At 38.7% G+C, this 27,500-nt stretch overlaps 1 protein-coding gene across 11 annotated transcripts in view; it reads right to left on the reverse strand.

The window, feature by feature from the left end:
* Window positions 1-27,500, reverse strand: part of LOC124951052 (zinc finger protein 853-like) — an 89,511-nt gene that overhangs the window by 44,750 nt on the left and 17,261 nt on the right. For 10 of the 11 annotated variants that reach the window (XM_047498792.1, XM_047498788.1, XM_047498791.1 and 7 more), the window contains exon 3: window positions 9,661-9,997. In XM_047498792.1, coding sequence (XP_047354748.1) covers window positions 9,661-9,997 — 337 coding nt within the window. The remainder of the gene's footprint in view (window positions 1-9,660; window positions 9,998-27,500) is intronic. The other variant, XM_047498790.1, reaches the window with a different exon arrangement.

Here is a 27,500-nt window from a genome sequence, read left to right on the forward strand (position 1 = left end):
AAGTTTACTAGATGGAAATCTATATCTTATTTTACGGTCGACCGTACCCAATATTCTTGACCCGGCGCGGCGGAGCGGCGTGCCGCACCGCCTCCGGCAACTCCGACTATACTATGCTCGATCCGTTAGAAAATGGCCCCCGCGTAAATCTTCCCATCCAAGCTTCCCGCAAGAGATTCGACATGAGCGTTAGATGTTAATGATAAGGACATGGGATAAACGCGTATCCTCAATATCGACCCTGACGAATCGAAGAAAGTTTCAAGGAAAGTCTTTCGTGACTCTTCAATTTTTATATTTTGAGTATTTTCTATTAATCTTTTTTCTTCTTTTTATTCATATTTTTTATCGTCCTTCTTTATTTCCTTCTCCCTCCTCCCTCCGTTCCACTCCATCCTTCGTCCCGTTTTCTCGTGTCTTTTCTGGTTTCATCAATTTTCTCTTTTTTCTTTATTTCTTCTTTCACTTTGTTTTGTTTCGTTTCATTTTGAGTCAAACATTTGAATCATTTAGATACAAATTTTTGATCTCGCATTTAATTACTATTTCCTCGATTGAAATGGTTTTAAAATGATCGAGCCGTTGTTTTGATTTTTTATTTCTTTTGTTTATTTTCTTTCTTCCTTTCTATCTTTCTCTCTTTCGTTATTTTCCACTTTCTCACGGGTTTTCTTTCAATTTCAATTTCTATCAAGAAGCTAAAGATTCGAGTCGTATCTTCAACATCTTTTTTTTTTTCTTTGACGTTTACGTTCAATAGTTTTTTCGTGAGTGAATGTGTATGTGAATGTGAATATATATATATATATATATATATACATTAATAGAAGCAATAAGAAATGCAGAGTAATTGCAAATGCGACGGATACGCGCCGTTGATTCTTAGCGGATTTAACGTTCCCGCTATAATATACTAATAACCGTTTATAAGCGCGCATGCTTGCGCATTCACTCGAATGTATTCTCGATCCTTTGGAAGTGGAAAAAGAAAAAAGAAGAAAAGTACTAAAAAAAAAAAAAAAAAAAAAAAAAAAAAGAAAGGAAAAGAAAGAAAAAGAAAAAAGAACAGGAAAACGAAAAAAAAGAAAACGTTTATCGGCTACGTCGCTACGTCGTGGCATTTGTCGAGGCGAAATTATTGCATTCGAGGCTAAGGAGTATTAAGTATCCTTAACCTACTGACCGGTTCCACACGCTGTTCAACCTAACTAAAACATGATTCGACGACGCTTATTGAAGATAGTACTTACTTACTTACTTACTTACTTACTTACTTACTTACTTTATTTTTGTGAAGGAAGAAAAAAAGGAAAAAAAAAAGAAGGGGGGAAAAAATCACTTTCGTGCAGGATTAGAAAGTTAATCTACATTTCGCTTACCGATAGATACGCTCACTAACTTCATCAGCTAACGTTCTTAAATGCTTCGTCTAATTTCTTTGAAACCACTTTTTAAGATCAGTATTACTATAACTAATCAATTGAAATCTACTCCTTTGAATATACTTTTATAACAATCATACTTGTTCATAAATGTGATATATATATATATATAGAATGTTCATTAGGTGTAACGTTCATTATAATATAAATAATAGACGTAGATATATTATAAGGATAATTTGTAGTTACGTCATTTGTATTAGGGTATAAGGTTATTATGTACGAAGTTAGTAAGGTCTTAAATCGATAAAAATCACATATTACTTTTTCTTCTTTCTTTTTCTTTCTTTTTCTCCTTTCTCTCTCTCTCTCTCTCTCTCTCTCTCTCTCTCTCTCTCTCTCTTCTTGATGCGAATTAATGAATATTTTATGATAACGACCGTGGAATGAATTTTACTGCGCGCTACGTGGTAGGTAAAGTATGGTATTGTACGAGGTGAGGAAGAACAATGTGATGGTTTTTTTCTTTTTTCTCTTTTTCCATCGACGAAACCTCGTACGACATTCCACTTTGTTAGAAAGAATTTGTCTCCTCGTCGTTATGAAGGAAAGTGGGATACGACATTTTCCTTCGCGAAAAGGGTTAGTAACGAAAGTAAGTCAGTAACGCGAGGGTGAGTCTTCTGTCGATTTTGGGGACTAAAACGTAAGCATCCTCTTTAAGCATTTTAAAGAACGATCGAAGTAATCAGCATTTTGACGGCGTACATCCACATGTATTATCCTCTCAATAATAAAATTTCTAATTAGCTCGATATAAACATAACGAGTAAGCGAGCGAGGGAAAGAGAGAGAGAAAAAAAAAAGAGAGAGAGAGAGAGAGAGAGAGATAGATAGATAGATAGATAGAGAGAAAGAAAGAGAGAGAGAGAGAGAGAGAGAGAGAAAGAGAGTTTATCGTCTCCGAATGCTCGCTCGAAAAGTAAATCGACCTTGCTTTTTCTGCGACGAGTTATGTATATGTACGTACATCTATATACATTTATTACTTCTAACCGCATCTTGAACTATTCTATATCAGTAACAGAAGCGATAAGATAGCCGTTGGAAAAATGTAAATCTCATAGCAACAATCTGAAAACACACTCTGGATTTGCGAGATATGGAAAAAGTTATCGTCGTACGTTGAAAAACATTGGAAAAAGCGCAGATCCGTACGTTTTAACGCGAGAAATTCCTTTGCGAGTATATCATCGTCCATTTGTTAAATATGTTTAAGATAGAAAATAAATAAAAATCATTTAGTATTAATTTCTAATATCTATTATTTTAAAGAATTTTAAGGATATCGAAAGTATGAGAATTTAATATCGGATTGTCACTAGTTCCTTCATAGTTAGGTATATTACATGGCGTACGTTTCGGTCACGTGATTTGGCCGGGTATGCAGGATCCATTAAATTTTAATTAACCGTGCAGAGATAGATAGATACATAGATAGATAGATAGATAGATAGATAGATAGATAGATAGATAAATAGATAGATAGATAGATAGATGGAAAGAGAGAGAGAGAGAAAAAGAGGGAAAGAAAGAGATAAAAAGGAAGTAAACGAAAGCATTAGTAATTCTATGGTCTAGGTTTATAATTCTATGGTCCAGGTTGTATCATCTCGTAGTAATTTCATCGATCATTAATACTAACGAAGATGTTAAATGGAATAGTAAGATAATAAGCATGAACAGGTTTCTCACGTAAGTTTTACATTAAAAATGATTTTTTTGTGTTAAAAATGGCTTTCTTATTTCTTTTTTCTTTTCTTTTCTTTTTTCACGCTACGATAAACCAAACGATGAAAATATGAAACGATGAATATCCTTTCTCGTAAAGAAAGAAATATCATATATTTCGTGACGTTAGTTCGAAATATGTGAAAAAAGAAGAAAAAAAACGAAAATAGATAAATAAATAAATAAATAAATAAATAAATAGATAAATAAATAAATAAATGTAATCCTTTTCTGGAACTATATTCTTAAATTGATCGGGAAAAGAAACTTCAAAACGGTAAGAGAGAGAGAGGGAGGGAGAGGGAGAAGAAGGTGGCGAAAAATTTCAAAAGAAAAACGATTATCAATTGGCATCGGAAGGCAACTTTGGAAGAATTTATTGATACTCTCGTTTGGTATCAACTCAAAGAGGAATCAAGTAAACAGTGTGCACCGAGATTTCTTATCGCAAAACGCACGCAATCTTTTAGTGCACGTACAGTGACAATGGCGTGCGATCGCTCGGAGGTGACCTTAAAAAATGCTGACGTGGCGAATGCCAGCTAACTCGAAGCAACAACTGTTCGTAGGATCGCTTTCGTAACGAATCACCGTTACGAGGATCGGTGAGAAGGAATAAAAAAGAAGAGAAAGACGAAGAAGACGAAAAAAAAAAAAAAGGAAAGAAATTTTACGAGGGGAGGTTGCGTTTCGTTTCGACAAGAAAAAGAAACAAAAAAAGAAAAAAAAAAAGATATAGATAAAAAGGGGAATGCAAGAAGGAGAGCCAAAGGGGGAGAAAAAAAAGCGTAGGCGTATTATCGACGTTAACGTCCCTTCCCTTCTCCTAAGCGTGGTATAGAAAACGAATGCCGTGGCTCTATTCAAATTAACCCTCATGGAAAAAATGTAGAGCCGCGGAAGGGTTGCCAGGCCGAAATTAGAATAGACCCGTCGATAGTCCTATCGTCTATGCATATGCGCCATGACTACGTTAATTTTTTTTTTCTTTTTTTCTTTTTTTCTTCCTTTTTTCTTTTTTTCTTTCTTTTTTTTTTTTTTTTTTTTTTTTTTTTTTTTTTTTTATTATAAGATCACGTTCGACGATCTCTCTTCTTCTCTTTCCTTCTCCCTAGTTCTTTTTTCCTTTTTTCTCTCTCGAATAAATGTTCCATTAATTAACTCGATGATCCAACGATGATTGGTAGGAATTATAATAATTTAGACTATGACTTTTTTTCTTTTATTCGAAGAAGAATGAAGAAAGAAGGATATGTTGAAAGCCAACCCTTGCGATTGATTTGAACCGTTGCACTCATAATACGAAATTAAAAGAAATAAAGTAAGGAAAAAAGAAAAAAGGAAAAAGAAAAAAAAGAAAATGATCAGCCGCTGTAGGTAAAGCACGTTACGTATATTGATTTGGTATAGAATATGTACAAACGTAGCCGTCAGAATTCGGTGCAAATTCGGAAATTGAATGAATGTTTGGCCGGTACGAGTAAACGTTAGAACTAATATTATTGGACTAAATATTTACTCTTCGCGGACGATGTATCGCTTAATTACTTCTTCATCCTTCTATCTTCGTTCTACCGATCGGCGATCGACCCTATATCGAAAATGATAATTCTAATCGATTGCTAATATCGAATTGGTTCATGGTCGCGATGTTATCATCATTAAAGCCAATGCGAAAGACGAAAGATAAAAAATGTTCTCAAGAACAAAACAAAAAATAAAAGGTGGAGCCAAAAAAAAGGGGTAGTTCCTTGCTTGCGATTACCGACTTTTCTTAATCTTTTATCAGATTCTTGAAGAAGGTACGGGCCGTTGTTGCTCTTTCTTTTGCGTTGACTTTGTCGGGTTCGCAAGAGAAGGTAAAGAAAGAGAGAAAAAGAGAAAGAGAAAGAGAAAGAGAGAGCGAGAGAGAGAGAGAGAGAGAGAGAGAGAGAGAGAGAAAGAGAGAGATGAGGAACGTTTTCGTTGCTTTGATTTTTCTCGAGACGTCTGACGAAGCATTCCGTCGCATGAATTCTTAAACGGGCAAAATTACCGAATTAAAAGTGCGAGGTAGACAGAAAAAGGAGGCTCGCGAGGGTGACGGCTCGTCACAGAGAAAATCGAGTTGCCTCTGCTGTTTCTGCTGTTACTGATGGCGATGTTTCAAAAGCACAGAGATATAGGAAAGTGGGGAGAGATGAAGGGGTTGAAAAAAGGAGAAATTCGACGTCTGAATTCTAGATCGGTTGTCCTTTTTTGCTTCACTTTACGGTGGCACCTCGTAAATAGGAATATGCAGACTCGTTATGAGAACGCGAGTCATTTGCCAGAGTCGAAAGAGAAAGAAAGAGAGAGAGAGAAAGAGAGAGAGAGAGAAAGAGAGAGAGAGAGAGAAATAGATAGACAGACAGATAGATAGATAGATAGACAGAGAGAAATAAAGAGAAAGAGAGAAGTACAACCCCTTTCGCGAAAGAGCCTTAATTTTTATTCATGCACAGGCGAAACGGTAATTTTTCGCGGCATTAAGTGGGCTTTAAAATTGTCCGGTCAATTTCGTCGTGAATACGTGATCCTTTTTTCAAATGATACTTTAGCCAGCCGGCTCGGCAATCGAAAGGGATGGGGGGAGAGGAGGGACTGTGTTTTGTCGTCGTTGAGCTTCGATGATAACCATACAAAATTACTGGTGCATAAGAGAACCTCTTCGATCCTCATCGATACTATTCGTGTAAATTTGGAAATTTGAAAGTAACCGCATTTAAAACTTTAATGAGACCTATAAGATCCGAAAGAATAAAGATAGAAAAGTATATTAAAAATTTTCTATTCTTAGACAAGCGTTTAGAACTGGATAGGATAGATCGATCGATATTATAATATATATATATATATATATATATATATATATATATATATATATACATATATACACACACACACACACACACACATATATATATATGTATATATATATTCACATATGAACGGTCGTTCAGAAGAATTGGGAAGAGAAAAAAAGTAACGAAAGTATGTAAGTACCTAAGTACATATCTCTTTTTTCTTTTTCTAAACTTAATCGACACCCTTCCCATGAATTTCGAACGGTCTTTTTAACGAGTTATCGCCCCCTCGAAAACTGATTAGAAGCATGCGTTCGATCGTGAGCGTGGAATAGACCGATCATTAGATTTTCCTGTCGAAATTGAGTTTTGCTCGTTGCCGAAGGGATAATCTTTGCCAGGCAGCAGCAACCCCTGTATATGTAACTGTGTTTAACGCTGGCCACACTATATCTATAGAATACTCACAATCACAGACTACGTGAGTGCATGTGCAACGTTCAAGCGAGCGGACGAACGAACGTACGTACGTGCGCGCGCTCGCGCGCGCGCCTATTCGACAGTGGCGACACGCGTAACTTCGCTTCCATTATTGAACGATCGGGCAATCGAAAAATTCCCGCGCTTTTTTGCGCGGTCCGAGTTCGGTGGGGCCATCGGCTTTCCTATTGGATGCCGCAGCGCAGTCACCCTCGCACGGACGCCAGGAGAGGGATGCTTGAGAAGATGTTCTCGTTCTCTCTCTCTCTCTCTCTCTCTCTCTCTCTCTTCCTCGTTCGCTTGGTCGTTCCTCTCTCTCTTCCTCCCTTTACACCCTCCGTTCGTATTTGTCTAGTCTGCAGCTATTGACCGGGTATCGATATCGTCGACACTCGATATTATATTCGCCATTCCTTCTATTCTCTTCATTCCTTTATCCCCTCCTACTTGCCCGATCCACCCCTTCTCTCCCTTAACTACCCTCCCTCCTCTACACCACCTATTGTCCGTTTCACCTCTCGCACGCATTCTGATAAATTTCGGTTAATGAATTATATATGTGCCATATATATATATATATATATATATATATATATATATATATATATATATATATATATATATATATATATACATGGCACATAATATATATGTATTATATATATATATATATGTATTATATATAATGTATATAAACATAAAGGCCCGGGAATAGAGGGTGAGTGCCGAGAGAGAACGAGAGAGAGAGGGAGAGAGAGAAGCAGTAGTCGGTCGCAGCGAAGCAGTAAATTCCCGCCGTTTTTTGAATCCAATCGACCAATCGCGCCACACCAGAATCTCGTCGAAACGAGAGATCAATACGCCGCGTAAATGCCGTATCGGGACTATATCGGAAGGAAAGCGGTATGCGCGGTTTGCAAGCAGCCGTTTGTCGGAATTCGAGCTGTCGGGAAAATGGTGGTTGGTGGGTAACGAGGCACGAACCGCCCGCCAATTTTTGAATCCGTGTCGGCAGATATTCCGGATGACACAGGGAGATATTAAAGAGGGAAGCTGCATTCGATCGGACCAAAGATATTCTCTTCGGTCTTTACTTGCTATCAATTTTTACGTCTTTTCTCCTTTGTTTTACGTTTAGAGGGTAATATAAAAACGATGCTCAAATAATGCTCATCTCTGTGTCTTTGAAGATTTTATCGATCATAATTAAAGTTAACCTACATCGAGACGAAACCTACATCGATTAAATTAATCTATTGTAGTAATTCTATGTAATATAGTTTATTTTATGATATTATTAAATGTCAAATAGAAAAGGACTATATACATATACATATACACATATACATACACATACATATACATATACATATACATATACATATACATATACATATACATATACATATACATATACATATACATATACATATACATATACATATACATATACATATACATATACATATACATATACATATACATATATATATACATATACATATACATATACATATACATATACATATACATATACATATACATATACATATACATATACATATGCATATGCATATGCATATGCATATACATATATAATACATATATATACACACACATGTGTACGAGATCGTTGAAACTTGGTATTGTTTAAGTATACATTAGTTGTGTAAATGTTCCTATTTTCAAGAAAGAGCCGTGGGCGTACGAGTTCCTTTAGTTCCTTTAAATACAATGACGTTTACATCGATGAAAAGGTGAAAAGTCGGAGTCGCATATGCGGCACCGAAGTTCTCGCGTGTACGATCTAGCACGCGGTACGTTTTGAGCACCTAGTATATGCAAGGTGGTGCGGGAGGGCGGAGATAGCCAGGGTGGTTATTAATGTAAGGGGTGGCTGAGCAGTAGTTATTTGGCCATGGGTGGCCGCGAAAGAGAAGGCTGCGTCGAGAAGTGGGCGGTTGGGTTGGGCGGTGGGCTAAAATCAATGCGAGCCCTTCTTTTATCCTGAGCTACGGCCAAGAAAGACGAACTTTCGAGCAAAGCCTTCGTACGAGCGCGTTACCGTCACACGTATGCATACGACCAACGAAGAAACAAACCGAACCGAACCGAACTGAACCGAATTGAATCCAACCGAATCGAATCGAATCAAATTAAACTGAACATTTTTACTTTTACGTTTATTTCGTAAAATTATCTATTTATTTTTTCTTCATATTTTTTCGATAATTATTTGTACATTTGGCAATTAAAATAATTCGCCGAGTGAGTAATATTCACAATTAATTCTCGTCATTGTCGCGTATTTGAAACTTATGTATAAATAAAACAAAAAAAAAAAGAAAAAAAAAAAAAATATATATATATATATATATATATATATATATATATATGTATCTTTGTATGTAAGAGAAAAAAGAAAAGAATTTGAAATTATCTGAGGTTTATCAGAGATTTATCATTTTTCAATGAGTGAACAATACTTGTGAAGGATATTTGAGTGATCTCTTAGAAATTATGATTAGATGCGGTTTTAAACGCCTACTTCGTCGTTACTTTGAAAAGAGCACCCTCTCTTCGCCCCTCGATTAAATAGTTAGCATGCCAACGAAGACTCGCTTTTCTTTTCTTTTCTCTTTTTTTTTTGATCTTTTTTTTCTTTCTTTTTTTTTTTTTTTTACTACTTCACGGTCCTAAAACAAATCTTAGCTGAGATCGCCGAGATTTTTCCAAGGGTCGATTCGTATATACGGTTACGAACGTTCGCTTCAAGGCTAATACCTTCCGACTGACTACGTTCATCCCTTAATGAAATTCTTTCTATCTCGACGCGAGCGATCGGTTCCCGGTCCGCTATCAGTTTTTCTCCATCTTATACCTTTATTGCGAATCCTTTAAAATGATCGATACATCAGTACACTTAACTCATCTTGTAATAACGAGATTGTTTCGCGAGATTATTTTCATCAAGGTTTATTTTATTATTGATATAAAAAAGATAAGAAAAAAAAAGAAGAAGTAGTTCCGTTATGTTAAAAATATTTTATACTCGTTTATAAGAATATTTCTATTACATTAGAAAGAAGCGTCATAATTGATGATGAAGAAAGATGAAAAAAGAAGAAGAAGAAGAGGAAGAATAAAACAAAAAATAAAGAAGAAATTATAAATGAACTTACCCGTGTGTAGCCTGGTATGTTGTTGCACATGGCTAAGTTGTTTAAACCTGCGGTCACAGTAGCTGCACTTATAGGGCTTCTCGCCGGTATGAACCCTGATATGCTGCACGAGCTGATGATTGCTCGAGAAGGACTTGAGACATTGCTGGCACTGGTGTGGTTTGACCTCGTTACCGGTGATCATGCCCCCGGGTCCGACGCCAACGCCAACACCGACGCTGAGACCCGCGAGGCCTCCTGCGACGCCACCCCCGGGTCTTGCCGTCAGTGCGCCAGCACCCAGCTCCCTCGCGTGCATCTGCATCGCGCTCTTGTGCATGAAGATCTGCGAGAAGAACTGCCGGGGTTAGTTGGTACGCTGCACTTTTCGTCGAGCAACGGAGAATGGCAAATCAACCCTAAACTCGTTTTCTCATTAAGTCTTAATTCATTCGTTCTTTGCGTACGAATGATAATCGTAATGATAATGTCCTCATTTTGCCATATTATGTATATAAATAGATACATAAATATGCATTTTACATTCTTTCTACTTTAAAAGAAAAGAAAAGAAAAGAAAAAATATATTCTACCAATAAAAATTATTGTTATTATTATTATTATTATTATTATTATTATTATTATTATTATTACTCGCATGCATGACTCATTGATTCGCTCGATCCAATGACTAAATCACTCGTTTATCGTTCTATCGTATTCTATCGTATTTATATATTTAGTCTCAAGGATTATAGAGAGAGCTTCAAAAGCTCCGTTGAATACATGTCAATTATGATCCCTTAAAGGAAGGATCTTTCAATAGTTTAAGTATAGTACGAAGAGAGAAAGAAAGAGAAAGGGAGAGAGAGAGAGAGAGAGAATGAGAGAGAGAGAAAATGAGAGAGAGAAAGAATAAATGAGCTTTTCAGATTATAATTATTATAATATATATATACAATATTATAATATTGTAATATATACATATATATATTATATATATATATTATATACATATATATATTATATACATATATATATATATATATATATATATATCGTATTCGGAACTTTAATAGGAATATTACTTACGTAGCGGCAGAAGTTTAATACCGCCGGCACCGGCATTGAAGTCAGAGGTCATCGCGCCGATTCTTTTTCTCGTTCTGTCGTACGATATCGAATCGTTCATTTATCATAACCAAAATTACGTAACGAAAGTTCTATGAAAATGATCTAACGGCCTACATAATGCCTCGTTAATTTTTATTACGGTATTATGTTTACGATTGCGTCGAATACAATTTATTAAAGAAAAAATTGTGTATTCGACGCAAAATCTTAGTCGCACTGTTACCTGTATTATACACTACGAAACGATATTCTCTTAATATTAATAAAATAAAAATGGATAAAACTTATTGAGAAGCGCCGAGAGTCATTTCTCGGTCCTGTACTTCGCGGGACGTAGGAAAACGAAACTGTTGGAAGGACCGAGACGATGAGAAAGAAGAACGTTCGGTTTAGGCCACGTCCTGGAAGAACAGGTGTTGCTCCATCAGCGAGTGTGGGTGTGGGTGAACGAACGAAAGGGTTAATGTTATACACAAGCGAGTTACAGTCCAGAATAAAAGTTGCTTTGAATTTTGTGCCTGTTAGATGAGAGAAAAAAAGGGGAACAGAGGGAGAGAAAGAGAGAAAGAGAGAGAGAGAGAGAGAGAGAGAGAGAAAGAGATAGAGAGAGAAAGAGAGAAAGAGAAAAAAGAGAGAGAAACAGCTTGAAACTTGAACGGAATTAAAGTGAAGAAAAGAGAGAGAAAAAGAACGAGCGAGACAGAGAGAAACAAAGATAGAGAGTGAGAGAGAGAGAGAGAGAGAAAGAGAGAGAATCAGAATAGCGATAGGCGGTGGAACGGCAATGGTGTGGGAAGACGGCAGAGGATTTTATTAAAATATGTTAAAACTGTAATTAAAATCGAAAAATCTCGTGAGAAGTTTTAAGAATCTCACGGCACCCTTCTTCTTATGAGTGTAACGAGGAGGATCGGAGGAGAAGAAGGTGAAGGCGGAAGAGAAAAAGAAATAAGGAGAAAGAAAGATAGAGAGAGAATTGAAATTGTCACCGGGGGTTCTCAAGTTTCTTTGAGTTTCAACCCTTTACTTTTGGTTTCAGCTAACGGCCGATGGTTGACTGCTTACGATCGACACTGGGCATCCCTGACTCTTAATCCCCGTGAGAGAGGGAGAGACTGTCAGCCGATTTTACTCGTCGTCTTTTTCCTCAAGCTTTTTCTACTATCTCCTCCGTCACCTCTTCCCACTTTCTCCCCCACCTCCTTCTTTAACCCGACATATACCACCCGTTCATTCCAAAACTGGACACGGTGGGTCGAGTTCTGTTATTCGCCTATTTGAATGAAATTGATCTTGTTTCGCGAAACCCAGAATTACCGAATTAATTCGATGTGTTCCCTTCGTAATAATTTCTTCCTTATTATCGAATATATTTGTACGACACCTGGTGATAGATCTTTCTTTTTTTTTTTTTTTTTTTTCCTTAAGAATTTATTTATTTGTTTCCTTTTTCTTTCTTTTTTGTCATTTTTCTTTTCATCTTCCTTTTTCTTTTCTTTCTTCTATGAAACAAACCGAGATTGACGACATCATTACGAGCAGATACATTGTTAAATAATTGATAATGCTTTTTTCTTTTTTTTTTTTTTTTTTTACGTAAATTTGATAGTAAAAGAAACTGTAATTAATAGAAATTTCTAGTTTATTTCTTTTATAAGTTCGTGAGAAAATAATTTAGATAGGATATACTTAGAACGATTACGTTCAAAAAAATTACACATATTCAACCGTGTTTTCTCTTACAGATAAACGCTTCTTAATCGTTACTCGTATCGTTGCTGTCATTTACCGGTTCATCAACGAGCCCATCAAAAAATCTCAACGATTTCTTGGTTTACTCCTTCTACAGGAGATAGAAGAGGCTTAAAAGAAGAATTTTCGCGTTTCTCGAATTACCAACGAGCAACGTATTCATTAATCAAATTTTTATCTCTTGGCAGACGGAAAATTGCGTCCCGACGTTCCGACCATACTGGCGGTTTGAATCTTTTTTTCTGATTTATAGTCGTCGCTGCCGTGAAAAAAGGGAGGGAGGTAGGGAGATAGGGAGGGTGGGAGGGAGGGAAAGGGGACAGAGAATGGAATAGAATGAGAAGAAGAAGGAAGGCAAGGTCCGCGAAGAGAAATGAAAAGAGGAAGGAGAAAAAGAAGAAAACGGAAAGAGTCGCCTGGCCGCGGGCCGTCGGCTTAATGTCCTTAATAATGGAAAAATATATCAAGCGACACCCAGTGTATTTCCTAAAGGCCATCTCTCACCTTGAAATCTTACCCCCGTTTTGCCCCTCAACAACCCCCAACCCTTTCTTTCCTTATTTTTCCTTCCCTTTTTTTCTTTGCCCGTACCATCCGCCCACCCTCCAATTCCTCCATCCTCCCCCATCCGTTATTTTTTACTTCAGAATCAAAAGTTTTCGTTTTAACGAGGGATCATGATCCTTTTTACATACTTCACCCTCTAATCCTAATCTCTCTTTCTCTCTCTCTCTCTCTCTCTCTCTTTCTTACAATGTTAGCGAGTAGTACTTGGTACACGTGTGCGCAGGAAAGCACGCATGCACGCACTCACGTACACGATACCACGTTCTCGCACGGTATCCAGAACATTCCGCGTGGTTTAACCACCGGTTCGCCCTCCACGTCCCGTTCCGTCCCGCGGCGTCCCGCACCGTTCCGTTCCGTTCCGTCCCGTCCCGTCCCGTCCCGTCCCGTCCCATCCGTCCCATCCGTCCCGTTTCGTCCCGTCTCACCAAGGCGGCCGCCACCACTGCCGCCTCCTCCTGATGCTGCTTCTGCTCGAAGGGATCGTTAGCATTTCAGGAGAAGCCGACTCCCAACCCTTTTCTCTTTCTCTCTCTCTCTCTATCTATCTATCTATCTATCTATCTCCTTCTTTCTCTCTCTCTCTCTCTCTCTCTCTCTCTCTCTCTCTCTCTCTCTCTCTCTCTCTCTCTCTCTCTCTCTCTTCCATTCTACTGTGAGTTATGTCCGAGTGTAACATCGGCCACTCGAACTGGGCTACTTTATACACTTGGAATACACAAAGCGGAGCTCTCACCTGCTGACCATATGCCTCCTCTCCGCTATAGAAGAGAAGGAGAAGGAGGAGATGGTGGAGGTGGCGCATATACATACATAGACAACACACGCAAGCGTATACTCGGTTGGAATCGTCCACCCACGCGGCTCGCATATGCCGTGAAACAGCTCGAGTATAAGTCAGCTAACGCGAGTATGCCTTTGGCCCATCGACCCTTCCCTTTACTTTCTTCCCTTTCTTACAACAACCTTACCATATATCCATCCCGAGTACCACTGACTCGCGACGAATAGGAAGTAGTAATATAAAGGAGGAAGAAGGAAACATCGGGCCAACGTGGGGCCAACTTGTGGCCCCCATAATTGTCAGCTTTAATCCGACCGACGTCTTCTGTCCCTTTTCCTCCCTTGTACTTTTTTCGTTCTAACTTTATATTTTTTTCTACGTTTTACGGTTTTATATGATTTATTTTTTATATCATTTACAAGATCTGATTTCCATAAGAATTTCATATGTCACGTATATACTTATTCATGATTTGAGGTTCTTTTTTTTTTACCTTAAATCATTATATTACTAAAGTATACATTAGGAAGTATGATTATTTTAAAGAACGATTCTCGTTCAATTTGATATCGCTAAACGATGAGAATTATTTCTTAAAGGCCAGAGACCATTGACCTAGAGACAAGGCATCACTTTTCATCATCTCACCCTATTCGCAATATCGTAGACTCGTAGAAGAAGCTCGCATTGCTTCTCTAACGTCCATATTTGTTACCATAGCATTCAATGTCGATGGTTTAGTGCGCGTACCGTTCGAGCGTTTTTATCGAGATAATAAGTGTCGACGATGGGTTATCACGAGGACTGAGACTAGGCGCGTCCTAGTTCTTCACGATGAATTCTAGCACGCGAGCGTTAAATCCGCGACAGTGGATTCGATCGAAGAGTGTATCGAAGTTGCGTGAGACAGTAGAGAGAGAGAAAGAAAGAGAGAGAGAGAGAGAGAGAGATAGATAGAGAAAGAGAGAGAGGGAACGGGGAGGAGATTGGTGGGTGGGTGGGTGGTGGAGGAAGGGAGGAGAAACCGGAGGGAAAAAATTAAAGAGATAAACATGATGGAGGGATGGGGAAAGCAAGCGCGATTTATCGCGCGTCTCGTCGCACACCGATCGAGAGGAGAGTGAGAATCGAGAGGACGTACGGTCCCGTTGGTTCCTTTGGATATCGAGAATAATTACCTGCGGCGGTAAGTGGTGATGCGGATGCTGATACGTCGGCGGTACGTACGCCGGGTGGCTCGAATGGTTGTGGGGGTGAGTTCGGGGATGGTTTTGATGCTGAACTTGCGGCGGGGGTGGTGGCTGGGGTGGCTGGCCTGGGGGAGGCGGTGTCCAAGGCCCGTGGCTCGGCCCGTGGCTTTCATTGGTGCCATACATCTTCACGGAAGAATCTCGAGCACGCGACCTGAAGAGTACCACCCACCCTCCACGCAAGACGATACGAAAGACTCGGATAGTGACATCGCTACCCTAACTCCAACTCGACCCTACTAAGTCTCGCCTCAGAAGCTTAATTTCCTTTTGGACAGTTGCCAGGAACACGTCTTTCCGAGGACAAATTTTTTCTTTCTTTGCCTTTCCCCTCTTTTCTTTTTTCTTTTTTCTCCTTTTTTCTTCTTCTTTTTCTTTTTCTTCTTCTTCTTTTTCTTCTTTATCTTCTTTATCTTCTTAATCCTTTCTTCCTCCTTTTATTTATTATCGCGCTTTCCTATTCGATGCTATTACCAATCGATGTCTATTGGGGGGTGGGGGGGGGGGAATATGAAACTTGGACATGCTACGATACGATCTTTAGATAGATCTACTTCGTAATCGCGTAGATTGTCCTTCTATATTTTCATTTGGAAAGATAACTCTACCGGGAGAGGTAAGAACCGGTCCTTGGCACGATCGTACTACTTTCGATGTGGCCGATCTCCGAGTCTCCTATCACTTGCATGATCCTCGACAAATGTCCGTTTCTATTCGTTTCGCGATTATCGTGGAGAAATGTGGAAATAGATAATGAAAGAATTAACGAAGTCGGACACGGAAAAATTATATAACAATGTTCTTAATGTCAGAATTTTTTTTAAGGGACAAATCGATTAACGTACAAACGATAGATTTCCATAAACGATCATTATAGGGATAAATGTTTTCTTTCTTTCCCTTTGTTTTTTTTTTTTTGCTTTTTTTTTTGTTTTTTCTTTTTTTTATTTGCGTTATCACTTGTTAAAGTTACTACTAAACACATTAACCCAAATTGGTAGAAAGCCAAAAAAATTTGCAAAAAGCACAAAGAAAAATGGTAATTATTGTTTTGATCACTTGGCGACGATCATTCACGTCACTTCCTTTTTAAATCTCGACGTTCGTTAGGACTTTAGTCTCCGTCTCCCATAACCCTCCGCGATCGCGGAATTTATCCGCGTGCACTTCACGTGGTAACCTACGTTCGGGCCGACGACGATCGCCGACGGTAGAAATAATTTTTTCTTATTGACGGTCTCCCACATATTTTTCATCGCGAACAAACTCGCGATGGACTAATACGATCCGATCGTTCTTTGCGCTTTAGAAACCCGTTGCGCGAATATGTACTCGTGCACACTCATACAAAGTCCCGCCTCACTTCGAGGTCAATTTTCGCGAACGATCCTCTCTATTCTGAATGAGAAAGTTTTCTAAAAGTATCTAACGAATTTCCAATCGATCGATGGATCATACGAACGCGTTCAAGATCGGTCTTCCACCAACTCTTGAACGTGAACGGACCCTCGTGGTTCCATTTCGTTAATGTCCGTTCTATTTGAACACAAATTTCCAATCATATCGAATGATATAAACTATTTGGCACACTGCGATAGTTATAAACGTGAATGGTCGAATAAAAAATATACTTTGCTCTTGTACTTGAGGGGGGTGTAACACAGAAATCAACCGTAACTAGGATGATGTGTGAGTATGCGGCCGAACGATAGGGAACTACTAACTATCACTTTTTATCGTCGAAATGTACTCTTCTTTTTCTTTGGATAACTGGTATGTACATATATAGATCGAGGTGGTGGATGTCCGAGTTTAGAAATGGGGTGGGGGTATATAGGGCCGTGCGCGCCGTACCGGAAGCAGAAAGGAGCGGATTCGCGGACGCAGCGCCGTGCGGCAACGCGTGGCGTCTCTCGCGAACTAAGCCTCCTCGAAAATGGGGGGGACGTCAGGCGATTTCTCGGTCTCTCGCGCGCGCGATTCCTGCGAGCCTGCCGGCCGCGTGCGTGTGCTCGCGCGGGGGAAGGAAAAGAGAAAGAGAGAGAAAGAGAGAGAGAGAGGAAGAGAGAGCAGTAGTAGTAGTAGAAATAATAGTAGTAGTAGTAGTAGTAGTAGTAGTAGTAGTAGTAGTAGTAGTACGAGTAGTGTTAAAACGTTAGATCGTATGTGAGTAAGAGAAAGAGAAAGATAAGAAAAAAGATTGGAAAGGCGAACTGATAAGACGACGAAAGAAAAAAATCGCCGGCTACTCGTCGAGATATCGATTGAAATAACACGATTCCGGGGAAGGTCTGGCCAATCGGTATTCGCGACACGGCGGAAGCCGCCAATCCTGCCTGCTTTCGCCTTTACGGCTATCTCTCTTTCGTAACCTCCCTCGTTCCTTCCACTCCTCATACTCGTTCTCTTTCTCCTCCTCCACCTCCACCTCGTCCTCCTCTTCCTTCTCCTCCTCCTCCTCTTCTTCCTACTCCTTAGCACAGTATTCTCCTACTCCTACCTCTTTTCCTCCTTCTCTATCTCCTCGTCTTACTTCTACACAGTCGTGGCTGCCCGTTGCTTCTTTCCCTTTACCCTTTCCTTCTTGCTGCATCAAGGAGAAAGGGAGATTGAGAATATGATGAAGAATGAAAGAGAGAGAGAGAGAGAGAGAGAGAGGGAGAGAGAGTTTCGTGATTCAGGAAGTATCGACCGATCGAGGAATCATCCTCGGCTCGATGTCATTTCTTCTATCACGATACTCTTCTTTTATCGGATCAACGTATTCCCCCCCCCCGCCCCTCCCTCTCTCTCTTTCTCTCTCTGTCTTTTTTTCTATCCCTGTATCTCTTTTCTTCTTTCTTTTTCGTTGGTCATTCTTTCGTTGATTTGAAACACTAAAGGCGGAACCTTTTTCACGATATTTATATTCCATTATATGACATTGAACATTCCATGAGGGAAAAAAATATAAATTGGATTACGGGTCTGATCATAATTAACAGTAATTAATATTATTTCGAAACAAGGATATTAAATTTGAGGAAGAAAGGATTTGACATTATTAAAAATAATCGTCATGACGTATCGATGACAATTTCGCGTACAGAAAAAAGATAGAAAAAAGAAGAAGAAGAAGAAGAAGGAGGAGAAGGAGAAGAATAAGAGGAAGAAGAAAAAGAAGGAGAAGAAGAAGAAGAAAAAGAAGGAGAAGCAAGAAGAAAAAGAAAAAGAACAACGAGCTCACCCTTCCGCGAGGACTTTGAAGCTATTGATAAAATCTTTCAGGTATATACATTTTTCGCGCGTAAAAAAAGTTTTGCTTTTCTGAGTCGCTCGAGAGGAGAAATTTCTCGCTCGAAAGAGGAGAGGCCACGTATCGGAGGAGAGACGCCATGCTCTTTTTTCGACGTCTCTCGTCGAATTTATTTTGGGCGTGGGACCGCGAAGGTTAGTCAGCCGCTTGGAAAAGTGTTCGACCGAAAGTGCGAGTGTGCCGTTAGAGAAAAAAAGATAAAAAAAGAAGAAGAGTATGCAGGGCGGAGTCTGATCTCAGAAAGAGAGAGAGAGAGAGAGAGAGAGAGAGAGAGAAAGAGAAAGAGAGAGAGAGAGAGAGAGAGAGAAAAAGAGATAAGAGAGAGAGAGAGAGAGAGAGAGAAAGAAAGACGCTCGCTCGTTGCCTATCCATCATGGCCGCTTTATCAGTGACGTCACGATAAGACTTTCATGCACCGATGCACAAACGTCCGTGAAAGATTCTTCGATCTAGGAAAAGTAACAGCGCGAAGTCGCACGTTGCTTCTTTGGTTTGGTTGCACCCTACTATGCGTCCTATGTTTCGCACTCTCTTCTTCTCTCTCTCTCTCTCTCTCTCTCTTTCTCTCTCTCTCTTTCTCTCTCTATCTATCTTTCTCTCTGTCTCTTTCTCTCTCCCTCTCTTTCTCTTTTTCGCCCTCATTCATTTTTGACTTATTCTTCCCCATTTTCTTTTCTCTTTTTTTCTTTTCCTTTTTTCCCATTTTTCTTTATTCTTTTTTCGATTCCTTCACCGAGACGAAAAACAAAAAAAAATGGACGCTCGAAATCCCACAAGTTCCTCGTCTCCTCTTGCCTCGACGAAACTTTCCAGTCGGATTTATTCGCGACCGTAAGAGAAAAAGAGAGATCTCTTTTGTCGTCCGAGCAAAATCCGCTTTCCCCGTAAGAGACAGAAAATGATGGTACGAATTATAGACGATGGGTTGGTGGGGTACACCACCAACGCGACGTTTTGGCTTGAGACCTAACCTAATGTTTTTTTTTACCTTTTCCTTCTTTCTTTCTTTCTTTCTTCTCTCTTTCTTTTTACATTTTTACAAGAACGTAAGTACCTACTCTAAAACTTTCTTAAGATCAAACGGTAGGACGGGGGAGTGGAGTGGTGTAGGGGTTGGGGGTACGAGGGAAATCGGCTCGTCGTTGATTGCAAACTTGACAACCACGTTGAACGATGTTCCAAACAAATGTTCGGAATAGAGTCGATGATGAAATGGCAAATAAATAGTTAAATTATCGTCGGACGTTCAAAGACAGGAGATGCAAAACATAAAAGAGAAGTAAGTAGATACAGACAACGCGAGCAACGACCCCATAGAAGAAAGCATGTTCTTTCTAGAGTTAGAGTTCTACGGTAACACGGAGAAAGTGTATCGAGTGATATCGGGCAATGCAGGACACAATCGTGATATACCGTTCATTCGAAGTCCACCGTCTTCGTATTATTAACGTTTTCTTAACAAATATGAAATTTCATAGAAAAATAAAGCGTCGTTATGTTTAACTCCATTTTTCATCGTGTTTCGTTTGTCTCTTTTTTTATTCAAGAAGTATCATTCTTAATCGTTTGATGCTATCCCTCTCTCTCTCTCTCTCTCTCTCTCTATCTATCTATATATCTATTTATCTCTATCTATCTATTTATCTATTTATCTTTTTTCCCTTTTTTTTCTTTCATTCACTATATACGGTTTCAATGCTCGTTGAAACGAGCGAGAACGATATACCGGGAAGTAAAAGTGTTCAGTTTAAAAATAGGGTAACAAGACGAATCAATTAAGCCAATAAATTTTGCCGAGTCGGTGTCGTAGAATAAACGAGCGTTATCGTCCATTCGTATCGTCGGAAACGTATCGACTTTATGTACCTACGTTTCGGAGAGACCTGGCCTCTTATTTGGCCTTTAACGATGCACGAACGATAAATCGTTGTAGTGCGTCTAATAGTGCGCGAAACCTGCACACAAGACACTAGGAGATATCGTCGACAAGATAACGTTTGAGCAAAGAGATTTCTTACTTTTTCCATTTTCTTTTTTTTTCCTTTTTTCTTCTTTTTTTATCATTCGATAAAATTACATCTATTACAGGAGAGACAACTTATTTTCTATCGATTACTTTCGAAAGATACTTTTTCTTTTTTTTTTTTTATTTTTTTTTTTTTTATTTTTTTTTCCTTAACTCATTGTTACCAAGATATCGTCATAATATTGACGATACTTTTCCCGTGAGAAGACAGATTGATTAGACTTGCACAGAAAATTCTTCCATTCTTAAAGTCATATTCGAACAATGTGTATCGAAAAGCTTATTAAATTTAACATTTAATTAGAATTAATATCAACGAGGAGCTTAGTTAATACTTTCTCTGTTTTCTTTCCGTGACGCGATATTACAAATCTTAAATAATACATTAAATAGGAAGAAATTATCGAAAATAAGATGCAGGTCATAGAATAACGTCTTCGAGAGAGAGAGAGAGAGAGAAAATATTGAAGAAAAAGAGTCTCTTTTTCTTTCTTTTGAAGATAGAACGAACTGTTTTCATTGATACGCTATCCGTATTACTGACCACGTTAATGATGACAAGAAAGAAAGGAAAAAAGAGAAAGAAATAGAAAAAAGAAAAAAAAAAGAAAAAAGAAAAGCAAAAAGAAAAAGAAAAGAATAGAATGAAAAAGTCGATGGGAACAAAGTGATGAGATGGTAGTTGTAAAACAGTGCAATAAAAATAAACTGTTCTAGCAAGGGTTGGAAGACTGTGGCGAGGGGATGTGAGCAAGGGGATGTACTTTCAACGGCGAGAAGAATAGATAGAAGAAAAAGGTGGAAAAGGATAAGGAAAAGAAAAAGAAGAAAAAGAAGAAGAGCGAGGAAAGGAGACGGCTAAAATAAGGAGAATAATGAAAGAAGCAAATAAGAGTTTCTCTGTACTCTTTTTCTCTCTCGTTCTCTCTCTCTTTTTCATTCTCTCTCTCTCTCTCTCTCTCTCTCTCTCTCTCTCTCTCTCTATTTCCCCACCATCGACATAGAACGCCTTCTCTTTCTCCAAGATACCGTTGGAGGGGAAAGGCAATGAACAAGAAGGCAAGATGGCGGGGGAGGGGCCAAGAGAGTGACCGCGAGAGGTGCGGGAGAGAAAGAGAGAGAGAGAGAGAGAGAGAGAGAGAGAGAGAGGAGACAGAGGAGAGACAGAGAGAGAAATAAAAGTCCGGCAGGCCTTGGCTGCTGCGGTCGTCCAGCCGCGTTGCCAAGTCTCATTTGTTTATCATAGTTCGTCGGCCTGTAGTCCGACTTCGTTTTAAATAAAAAGATAAAATATAAAAAAAAAGAAAGAAGAAAAAAGAAAATACAAAGAGAAAAAAAAGAAAAAGTAGAGTCGGAGAAAATGTGGCTCTACGGTATACATACATATTTGCACATCTACATGGATCGTTATATGCGATAAAGGACGACAATAAACTCTGCGACGTGTTTGCGTGTCGGCGATGCTTAACGTTAACTAAATGGCATTAACGTCGTCGAAGCTTTTTCAAAATTTACCGACCAAAAATACTCTATTCTTTATCATAGTATACGAGGACTATACCAAATCCCGCGCGTTTTCTTCTTTCTCAATTTATAAATATCGACTATTGGCTTAGATCTTTTTCTTTTTCTTACTATTTCTTTCTTTCTTTCTTTCTTTCTTTCTTTTTTCTTCCCTCCTTCTCGGTAGTCATCAACGCAACGTATTTAATCATAAATATGAGCTATTCATTATATAGGCAACGGTTGACGGAGGATGGTAGAGCGTAAAACGATTTCATTGAACTTGGCAACTGTTCCCTACCGCGAGAAGTTAGCGGAGAAACGCTGTTGATCGTTGCACCGAGAGCAACGAGAACTTGAACGTTCCGGTTTTAAAATATCGAACGATCATAATTATTCTTACTAAGTTGTAATATTATCTATCTTAATATTAATTTGATTGCGATTAAAAGAAAAATAAAGAACGAGAAATAACGAAAAAGAAACAAAAAAAAAAAAAAAAAAAAAAAAAAAAAAAAAAAAAAAAGAAAAAGAATCAAATCGAATCAAATTGAATCAAATTGAATCGAATGAAATCAAGTCAAATTAAAAAATTGTAATGACCATGTTCGTTAAGTCACTTAACATTAGTTAACTTGATAAATATCCGATAAGAACGTATAGCTATTCAGAAAACGCGTGGAAAGTCCGGTTCGTGCGATTCGCATATCTCTGATGATTTAAAATCGCCGAAGTTTAGATCGCGATCGCATTGTTCGAAGTCGGTCGGGTAGGTCGGTGGTAATGCCGAGTAAACGATAAGGATCGGGGCCACTGTCATCCACGTTTCCTCGAGTTGTTACTCTCTGTACGTGGTACGAGTGGAATGGGATTCATTAAAGAAGAAGAAGAAAAAAAAATAATAAAAAGGAAAATAGAAAGAAAGAAAGAAAGAAAGAAAGAAAGATAAACCTTAAGAAAAGAAAAAGGACAAAGAAAAAAAAAAAAAAAAGCAAATAGAGAAAAACAAAACGAACTAATGAACGAAAGAAGAAAGGAAGGAAGAAACAAACGTAATGAACGTAACGGAACTAATTAATAAATCGATTTCAATAATACGAAGAGGAACGGGTAAAAAGCGATAAGTAATCTCATTCGATTTCGTCTCCGGTAGGTACGTGCTATCTCGCTTCTCAACGCGTGGCGGACTTGATTCCGACTCGTTTCTGAGTCATCATGCGTGCGTGCACGCACTCACTCGCGCGCTCGCGAGCGCGTACTTTACACACCGCGAATGTATAAATATGTAGGTATACACGTGCGTTGTGCGTGCCCGACGTCGTTCGTTGTGCATTCTCTCTCTTTCTCTTTCTCTTTCTCTCTCTCTCTCTCTCTCTCTCTCTCTCTCTCTCTTTCTCTCTCCTCCTTTTTCTTGGCTTTAACTTCTCGTACGTACGCGACTTTACAAACGTTTGCATGCGAATGCGTTTGTCGTCGCGGTGGGTGGCATACACACCGATTAGGAAATTCGCCTAGAAATTCTTCCATTCCTCGTTTATACTCGTGCGCATCTAACCAAGGTAAAAGCTCGCTTGCTTACTCGCTCGCTCGCGGATATCCTCATGTAGTAAATAAAAGAGACTACGACAACGAGGCGATGTAAGGGAAGGGAAGGGAGGGGGGGGGGGGGGAAAAAAAAAAAGAAGCAAAACAAGAAGAAAAATTAAAGAAAAAATTTACTAGCGGTGAGGCAGAAGGAAGTTTCCTTTCTCCTTTTTCTGTCCTTTTTTTTTTTCTTTTTTTTTTTCTTTCTTTTTCTTTTTGTTTTTTCTTTTTTTTTTTTTCACGACGTCCTCGCGTGTGGCATTGAAAGTTCGAACTCAGCGTGCCGATCTTTTCGTAATCCTCGAGAAGATCGAAGGAAAAGGAGTACAAAGATGGAGAGAGATAGAGATAGAGAGAGAGAGGGAAAGAGAGAGAGAGAGAAGAGAGAAGAGAGAGAAAAGTCGTTCGTGGGATTCACCGCTTTAGCTTCAGTAGCTCGACGTTGGCACGTTTATCGTGTTCGCTTCTTCTAGCAATGCCGATTTGTTTACAGAGGATCGCGTGAGTGCACGCGCGCGAATCACGCTATTCTCCTTCTTCTTCGGTTGTCTTTGGTAACCCTCGATCGAGCGTCCTCCGTGAGGACGCCCTTTGCTCTTTGTAGTTCTACTCTCTTTCCCAACCCACGCATGCATACATACATACATACACACATACACGTACGCATACGGGCATATACACATATACATATATATACAGAGAAACGTGAGCGTCGTGAATCGTCAGCACGCGACGAGGCAACAACTTTGAAGTTCTCGCACGCGGAACTATTCGTGCGGATGACCGACGGTTTCCGCATTCTGCGGAATTACGAAGAAGGATGACGTTTGCGAGGACTCGCGCGTGTCATCTAAAGAAAGATAGAGATAGGGAAAGAGAGAGAAAGAAAAAGAGAAAGAGAAAGAGAGAGAGAGAGAGAGAGAAAGAGAGAGAAACGAAGTTTATGCTTCGTTCGATCCGTTTCGCAAGGTTAAAGGCTTTCCGACAAAACTAATCGTCGCCTCGATTAACGGTTATTATTAAAACATCTCTCGACACTCTAACGGGTTTTCGAGTTATGCAAACCGTTGCGTCGGACAAAAACCCTATTGCATTCTTAGATCTTGACTGTTATTCTATGACAAGTCAATTGAAATTAACTTGAAAAGAAGATATATAAATGAAAAAGATATAAGAAAAAGACATATATACACAATATATACATGCTTATTTATATTATATAATTATTTATATTATATTATATAATACTTATATATATATATATATATATATATATATATATATATATATATAGATCGATAATGAGTAAGATTTAATTAATGTTAGCCGAATTTATGCCATTCTACTTTAATTTTCTCCTTTTTCTTCGTTATCGCCGTCAATAAGGTTTTGAAGGAGAAATCATTGCAGCTCATAGCGCTCGAGAGAGGGAGAAGAAAAAAGGAAACAAAAAAAAAAAAAAAAGAAAAAAGAACAGAAGAAAAAAAAGAAATAAGTAATACTGGATTTAAGATCCAGCTGCATCCGCGCAAGAACGTGTCGGATTACGCGCTCGTTCTACGTCCCTCCACCCTTCGCGTCCTTTTCTTTCGACGTGTTTTCCCCCTCCCCCCTTCCTTCCATCTTCCTCTCTCTTTCTCCGTCTATCTATCTCTATCTATCTCTATATCTCCATCTCGGTCTTACTCATTCGCGTTCTCTTTTCAACTTGGTTACCAGAGTCTACGTACCTTATAACCGCAGTACTGTGGACTTGGCAACTAAACGAGCTGCAATAAATGGACTTCGATATTAATTAAGTCGACGTAGAGCAGCGTTCTTTGCAAATGCACCTCTCTTACAAATTACTTCGACACTTTGCTTTTTCTTTGCAATAATCCACGCGCTTCGGTCTAATAATAATATAACGGTATAAGCAACTTATTCCCGACTTACGTATTGAAATACCTATCTGTAGAATAAATACTTAGCTATTCGTTCGCATTCTTTTATCGATTAAAAAGATTCATTCATTGTAAATGCCGACGTTGCCAAGAAATTAAATTCTTATAACAATAGCTTATGACAACGTTATTTTTCTTTCATTTGAATAAGATATTTTTGAAGCATTTTCGTGCGTGTTCTAGAAAAAGAAATGAAAAAGAAACAAAACAAAAAAGAAAAAAAAAAAACAAAGAAAGAAGAAAAAAAAAACGTATACACACGCACACACACATATATGCGAGCAAAATGGCCGATACTGTTATTTTTCTTTTTTCTTTCTGTTTTTGGTTGAAAAGCAATGAGCAAAAAAAAGCTCCTTTCGAACAAGAGATCGCGTTCTAAAAAACGAGAAAGAATGTGTGTGTATGTATGTGTGTGTATGTGCGTATGTGTCTAAGAGAAAAAAAAAAATAAAGAAAAAGGGGGAGAGAGAGAGAGAGAGAGAGAGACAGAAACAGAGAGGGGTTGAGAGATATAGGAATAGAAAAAGGATAAATACTCGACAGCCGAAGTTATCGCGTATTGCACCGCGTCTTGTGGCAGTAACCTTGCGTTCTCGCGTCACCGTATTTTTTATCATATCAAACGTATGCTAACAGCCGGTACGCCGACGCGTGCGCTGGAACTCGCGCGCGTTCACACTACTCGCGCGTATGCTTTATGCACACGCAAGAGGAATGAGCACGAGCGTCGACCACGATTGCGGCAAGGTAAGACAATATGAACGGGTCTCTCGGTGGTCAGTCCCTGCCGGGTACAGTCCCAGGAAAATCACGCTACGAAACAACTTCTGCAATATATTTGCGATTCGCTTCGTTATATGTTAACTTTGTTTTCTCTCTCTCTCTCTCTCTCTCTCTCTCTCTCTCTCTCTTCCTTCTTCTTCTTCTTCTTCTTCTTTTCTTCTTCTTGTTTGTTTTCTTTCGCGTTTTTTTTCACATCGCCAACTTCGTGACGCTTTCTTAAGAGATCACCATCTTTAATATTATTTCTCGAGTTTCTTATGGTATAACATTTTTCCTTTCTTTTTATTATTCCTTTCAATCAGACTTCTTCGTAAAACGACTTTGAACGCATGTTCTTTTCATTTTTTTTTTACCCTCCCCTCTTTTTACTTTTCTCTCTCCATTTTTCTTCCTTTCTTTTTTTTTTTTTCGATCGTAACGACCAACGTTATATCGAGAGATAAGTAAATACGTAACTTTGTTACAAACGGAATATTTTTTTTTTTATTTGAAAATGTCAGTCCTATGATTAGGTCGGCCATTACGATTTCTTTCTAGGCGAACTTTTATCGAGAGGGGGGAGAGAAAAAAGAAAAGAAATAAATAAATAAAAAACAAGAAAAACAAAGTGGAAAAAAGAAACCTAACGCGAGAAAAAGATCATCGAGGAACGTCGAGCTGTTAAGCCGGTGTATCAGAGAGATAGGATCGGTGTCTCTCGATAGGCACGCAACCTTGACCGAGTGTACACGACCGATTGCTGAATCGGCGACCCTGCTGACGACCCTGAAGTCACTCCGTACTGAGACAGAAATCACGATCGAAAGGAACTACTTTTATACGCGTTAGCCTGTTTCTTTTTTTTCCCTTTTCTCCCTCTCTCTCTCTCTCTATCTTTCTATCTTTCTATCTCTCTGTTTCTCTATCTGTTTCTCTCTTTCTCTCTATCTTTCTATCTTTCTATCTCTCTATTTCTCTATCTGTTTTTCTCTCTCTCTCTCTCTCTCTCTCTCTCTCTCTCTCCTTCATTTACCTTATTATTCTTATCAATTCTTGCTTTGCAAAAGTATTTTTCAATGAATTAGAAGCGCCATGCTTGCGAGTCGTAAAGTGTCTAATAACACTTAATAAAAGTTTTTAAAAAATGAAATTATCAAGAGAAGGCAAAAATGCAAGAAACGAACTCGACCCAGTGATAGAGCCGCCATTTTTTATAAAATGTTTTATTTATTTTAATGACGATCGAGTATTACTCGTG

This window comes from Vespa velutina, chromosome 8 (assembly GCF_912470025.1).
Source record: "Vespa velutina chromosome 8, iVesVel2.1, whole genome shotgun sequence".
Taxonomy (NCBI): Eukaryota; Metazoa; Arthropoda; class Insecta; order Hymenoptera; family Vespidae; genus Vespa; species Vespa velutina.